The sequence below is a fragment of the Empidonax traillii genome, unplaced genomic scaffold, assembly GCF_003031625.1.
Source record: "Empidonax traillii isolate 1590-97213 ecotype Southwest subspecies unplaced genomic scaffold, ASM303162v1 scaffold246:size859669, whole genome shotgun sequence".
Taxonomy (NCBI): domain Eukaryota; kingdom Metazoa; phylum Chordata; class Aves; order Passeriformes; family Tyrannidae; genus Empidonax; species Empidonax traillii.
Window position 1 is genome coordinate 313,200 of NW_020955439.1, and position 5,889 is coordinate 319,088.

The 5,889-nt window shown below is 44.1% G+C and overlaps 1 protein-coding gene across 1 annotated transcript in view; it reads right to left on the reverse strand.

Moving 5' to 3' along the window:
- The window catches only part of NINJ1 (ninjurin 1), a 16,855-nt gene extending 12,521 nt beyond the window's left edge, over window positions 1-4,334 (reverse strand). Inside the window, exon 1 of the mRNA XM_027888818.1 lies at window positions 4,195-4,334. Coding sequence (XP_027744619.1) covers window positions 4,195-4,266 — 72 coding nt within the window. The 5' untranslated portion in view covers window positions 4,267-4,334. The remainder of the gene's footprint in view (window positions 1-4,194) is intronic.
- Between the last annotated feature and the right edge of the window lie 1,555 nt (window positions 4,335-5,889).

Sequence of the window (5,889 nt, forward strand, 5' to 3'; positions counted from 1 at the left end):
TAAGATCAGCTGGGGCTGCAGGACCCAGAGCTCAACCCGTGTTGCACGTCAGGCCCAGAGTCTCATGTCTGGGTTCTGAAAACACACAAATACTTTTTAAAATATTGCTTCAATATTGGCACTCAACACTCCCATGGTATTCTAACCTTCAACCATGACGCAGTAGAACATCTTTATTAAATAGAGAAGAGACACAGTTTTGTACGGGATAATTGGAAAGATATTGCTGCTTATTAATTTTATATTCCAAACAAGGTTTCCAATAACTTTGCTTCTGATTAATAACACCTCCCTGAAGCTGTCAGAAAGTTCTCTGCCTTCAGTTACATTTAGTCTTGAATACAGTTTATATTTACTCTGGAATAGTCTTCGTTGTCTTTGGCTTGCTCTAACCCTTCACGCAGTTTTCTCTCTCTTTTGGGTTAGTGATTACTGCAAATTTACGGACAAACAGCCTCCATTGAAATTGAGGCTGGGCCAGCATGACCTCTGGGTTTGGAATGCCATGGAGCAAGCTTCCTGAAAATCCTGTGTTTGGGGGCAAAACTGAATTTTAAAACAATGGAAACTTGCTACGTAATCGTGAGCTGTGCAGAGCTAAAGCTGAGCCATTCTGATGTGTTTTGCAATAGCCTTCCCAATCAGAACTGTTAAAAAGATGCTCAGCTTTTTGTTTGCTTGTTTAAAAAGCAATCTGCTAAGGTTTTGAAGTATTCATCTTTAAAAGAAAGAGCACACGGCAAACTTTTCCAGATCTCTGAGGTGAAATTTCACGTTCAGAAAAAATTCCAGTTGAATCAAAAAAGTAGAAGGATCAGACATAAAAGGAATAAATAACGCAAGACTAAAACAGAGCACAATTTCAGAACTTTTAGTTTTTTCTAAGATCAACCCTAAAGTTACAAGACTGCACTAGTAACTTTGTAGTAATATTTAATAATCCTCATAGATGTGGAATTTCTGTCCTCATCTCCATCACCTACACCCTGAAACTGTAAAGGGCCATATGTGTCCAGGCTGAAGTCAGACTTCCCCTCCATCTCAGAGATCTTGCTGATCCAAGAAAAACAGGGAAGACATTCTACAAAGAAAATAAATATTCTCCCAACAAAAATAATTTAAGCCATATCACTCAAGTAATGGATGATTAGGTCCTTTGTACACCTCCTCAGGAGATATGTTGTGTTTTTTTCCCCCTCATTAAAACATTAGATCTCTTGTTCAGCTTAGCACTGACTCAGAGAGAAAAAAACCCTACCTCTGGCTCTGGACTGAATCATCAGTTCCATTTTCCTATGCAAATTCCACTTTGAGGAAAGGGGGAAGATGTCAATCCAAGTTTAACACTAACTAGTTCATGAGACTTCTGCAACCACATCTTGGGATGGTGTGGGTGGAGGCAAATAAAAGAAAAAAGGGGAAAACTCAGCCTGTGTTCATATTTCACAGACATTATGATTTTCTATCAGCTTCAAAGTCCTGTGCTTAAGAAAAATCACATTTTACACAATCAGAAAATGCAAATATCACTACAGGAAGGGAAAAAAAAAAAAAAAAAGCAGCAATCATGCTGACTCCTGAGAGCTAAAAAAGTTAATATTGAAAAAGAGAAAAGTCTGCTGATGGCAGAACACTGTTTTCCCAAAGCTGTAGTGGATCCAGGATCCAGTTAGATATTCATTAAATGACTTAAATATAATCAGTCTACCTCATGACTAACTTTGTGAAATGAAGGAGTAACTTAAACTTGTTCCCACAGCTGTTTTAATAGAAGCTCTAATAGAAGCTATTTTGTGTGGCTAAAACGCTATTTGTTTACTCTGGCTACTAAAAAAAAAAAACAACAGACAAACAGAAACTTATCACCAGCAGCATCAATATTTGGAGTATATCAAATACTCCAAATTCAGTTTGATGTGAGTAATGCTCTAGAACATGCCATTTCAGCCTATAGGCAGTAAAATAATTTCAAGTTCCTACAGGCTGGTTACTTGCAATATGATGCCAAGAAACTGCCATGTCCCAAATTACTTCTGAATTACTATGCAGACTTTTTAAGGAATGACATGATTAAAGCTGTTCATTTCTACTATCCAATTCTTGTTCACCTCTTGCATAGCTCTTCTTTAACTCCCACATCAAGAATGTCCTGTTATTATCTTGGCAACACTAAACTACATTTTACAACACAGTGTATTGGAGCATTTCAGTATGGACTGTGGACAAGGAAAGCAACTGGAGGAAGATGAGAAAACAGTTACAATCTGTATTTGTATGAACAGATCCTCTGCAGAGGAGGCAGACACTTCTGCCAGCTGTAATTACACCCATTAGTCAGTGAGGTGTGCCAGGCCAGCCCAGTCTCAGAAGCAAGGAATTTCTTGCTTCTAAAAGCTTGACAGCTGTTAAAAATTTATCCAAATTAACAATGGAGTTAAAATCAACCACATCAAACCACTGTGTGACCACTCATTCAGAACTACAGAGGGTTCAGCTGGTCTTTTTTTTAATAATATGAGTGCTTTAATTGCTTTGAAGGTTAGACAACTACACCTGCATTTCATGTCAGCTCTTCTGCAGGGGGAGGCAGTGGTTTGTGGTAAAGATGTACAAGAGAGTCTGTTTTGAGGAGAGGACACATGCTGGGGTGGGCAGGGAGCAAACCAGGGTGCCCTGCGTTGTGGTGTTTGAGACCATTCCTAAAAGAAGACACACATTTTGACTCCCAAGTGTAGGCACCTGCAGATGGTCTCTCCAGGTTTACTCCGCTGCTGAGCCAGGGTGTTCTTTTGTTTGTGTGAATTGTGAACTTTGGCAGGTTTTTTAAAGGTATCTCCTATTCATAGGTTGGGTTTTGAGAAATCTGTCCCCATCTGTTTTACCTCGCATGTACTTTGTGTGTGAGAAAATGAAAAAAGGTTCCTCAAAGTTCTCTGGAGTGCCACTGTATACATTTAAAACAATGTAATACCATGTCTCACTGCTTATTCTTTATAAGGCACTCACAGAGAATTTCAGTTTTGGTGGGAAAGAACGTAACAAAATGATGGTTGCTTGAAACCCAAGATGAAGTAACATGGGAAAGTTTCAGAAAAATTCCTGGAGCAGACCACAATGAAAAAAATAAAACCCCCATCACGAGTACTTGTGATGTAATCACAACACTGTGTCACAAAAACGAAAGGACTGCTGAGAAGTCAGAGGCCTGGGGGAAATCACTCCAGGCCAGCAGTTTGACCTGTTATATCCCAGCCCTGACTCACTCTAGGTAGGATTTCCAGGATTTATTAAAACCAGATTATTGTTTTTCTTGGTATGATATTCATGGCTCCAAGGGGTTGTCAGGGAGGGAGGAAGGAAGGGAGGAAAGACAAATTTGCTACACAATGAGCCCAGTCTGTTTGTAACCACAGAGTTTTTACCATGACACGGAAGGTGGTTTAGTACAACGGTTTCTATGTGGCAGAGCCTTAGGCTGGAATAAGAACTGCCTGTAGAGTTTAGTCCTTTCCAAAACAAGATAAAAGATGCTCTTTTACCAGTCTGGTTTTCCAGATAAGTAGCATGCTCAGCAAGCAAACATCCTTCACACATAAACACAATATGGGATGAATGCCTTCCAGCGAGGATCTCCGGTCGTGTTTGACTACATGGAGCACTAAAGAGCTGGGTATTCCACTTCTTATTTTCACTTCAATTACTGTACGGAATATTGAATTAAATAAACACAGGCCCAGCCCCTCCAACAACTCCTCCCACTTTTGTAACTGCTTATCGACGAGGGGATATCCCCGAGTAACTTTCACCGTCCTCTCCCACGGGGGACAAACTCCTCCAGGTGCGGCGAGCTCCAGGTGGAATCCAGGATGTCCAGAGAGGACACCTGGGACCTTGAGGGGGACAGACACCTGGGAAGCTGGGGGGGACGGACACCCGGGAGCCTAGGGGGGACCGACCCCCGTGACCTCGGGCTGGCAGGTGCCGGAGCAGGGGCTGTGCATGCCAGGGCCGGCAGGGACGTTCCGCTCAGCCCTCCCTGGGCAGGCGGGCCCCGAGCAGCGGTCTCCCTAGACGGACAAGCGCCGAAGCCCCGGCAGAACGCGGTAAAACAGCGTAACAAGCGAGAAGCACGGACGGATCGGCGGGGCTCCCCCCGCTCCCGGCCCCATTCCCGGCCCCGTTCCCGGCCCTCACCCTCTCGGCAGCCGCCGGCTCCGCGCCCTCCGCCTGCCCGTTCAGCTCGTGGGTCTCGCTGCCCGAGTCCATCGCGGCCCCGCGGGTTCCTCCTGTCCGCGATGGGAAAGTTTCCCGGGAGGCGGCGGCTCCCGGAGCCCGCCTGGCCCGGCCTGCCCGCACCCCGCCCGGGGAGGATCCCGCTGCAGGAGCCGCCTCCTCCCCCTCAACCCTTCCCCTCCCCTTCCTCTCCTCTCCTTCCCTCGCCGTCGGCGGGGATGCCGAGCGGGAGGGGCCGGGCCAGAGCCCAAGGGCCCCGCGGGGGAAGGTTCTGCATCCCTGACTTGGAGGTTCCGCATCCCCGGGCCCCGCACGGTCACCGGGGGGGAAGGTTCTACATCCCCGGACCCCGCAGGGTCACCAGGAGTGAAGCCCCAGTTTCCAGTGTGTTTGCCCCTGTGTGTTGTTTATGGTCTGCTGGTGATCGGTAATGGATGCAATTTCAAAGTGGCTCATTTCAGTGAACCCTGTCCTGACGAATTGGAAAGCCGGGGTTTGGTTTTAAGAGAGCTTCCCTCGGGGTTTTTAGGGTTTCGGTTTCGTTATTTTTTTTTTTTTCTGTCTCGTTATCCTCTTTTTTTTTTTTTTTTTTTTTCTCCCTAGGCTTATTTTCCCACCTGTGCTGCGGCAAAAGGTGCATATAAAAACAATTAACATGCAGGTTTGATGGTGATGGGACATCAGAGGAGCACTTGCATGCATAGAAACAACGGCAATGAGATCATTAATGTCAGCACGAAGCATGAAACAGCTCAAAATAATTTAAATTACAATTTAAAATGTTACTGTTATGCACAAACCCTCCACCACTTAAACTTTACAGTGCTCAGAGTAGAAAATAAATGTAAAAAAAATCGGGTTAAGTGTCCACAGATAACTTCTTTTAAAGCCTGAACTGCTCATCTGCCCTGAAAAGGTTTCTGAGTAGCTGTTCAACAAGCCACTTCCTATATGTGGTGTCCAAAGTGTATTCCTTCAAAATCCGCTGTTAGGAATCGCTTTTCTCACCCTCTAAAGAGAACTAAAGGATATTGTATTTATAGAATGCAAACAAACACATAGAATATAAACAAATACATAGAATATAAATAAACCTGCAGAATGTAAATATAAATATAATTTGAATTTTTTTAAGGTGATATTGAAAAAATGAAAATTCAGACTGAGGCTCGAGGACTTTGGCATATCAAATAAATATCTCTGCTTATACCATATCCCTGCAGCTTTTCCCTTGCAGCAGCAGAACTCACCTCTCTGACACCCAGTAACTACTGAGCAGGTAGGGGAGTGGAACTGTGGCAACCACCTTAAAATTTGATGTGTCTCTATTTAGTCCTTTGGAGTTTCTCCAGGGGGATTTAATGCAGATTTATATTCACCTCGACATTAAACTGCTCTGACTTCTCGTAGGTGATTTCTCTTTAGGAGTTCACAGTGGGTTTTTTTGCTAAAGCAGACTAAACTGGTGACTGAATCCATTTTTGGATTTGCAGAATGGACAACCAGATGTGGCAAAGTACAAATTAAGCACATGTTGGGCTTCTGTTTTTCTCGCTGAAGGTCGCTGAAGGTTTCATTTCACTGCTCTCACCACTGGGCTGAACCGATCATTAACGCTGGTCACACAAAGCACCTCGACACAGGGTACACTCACAA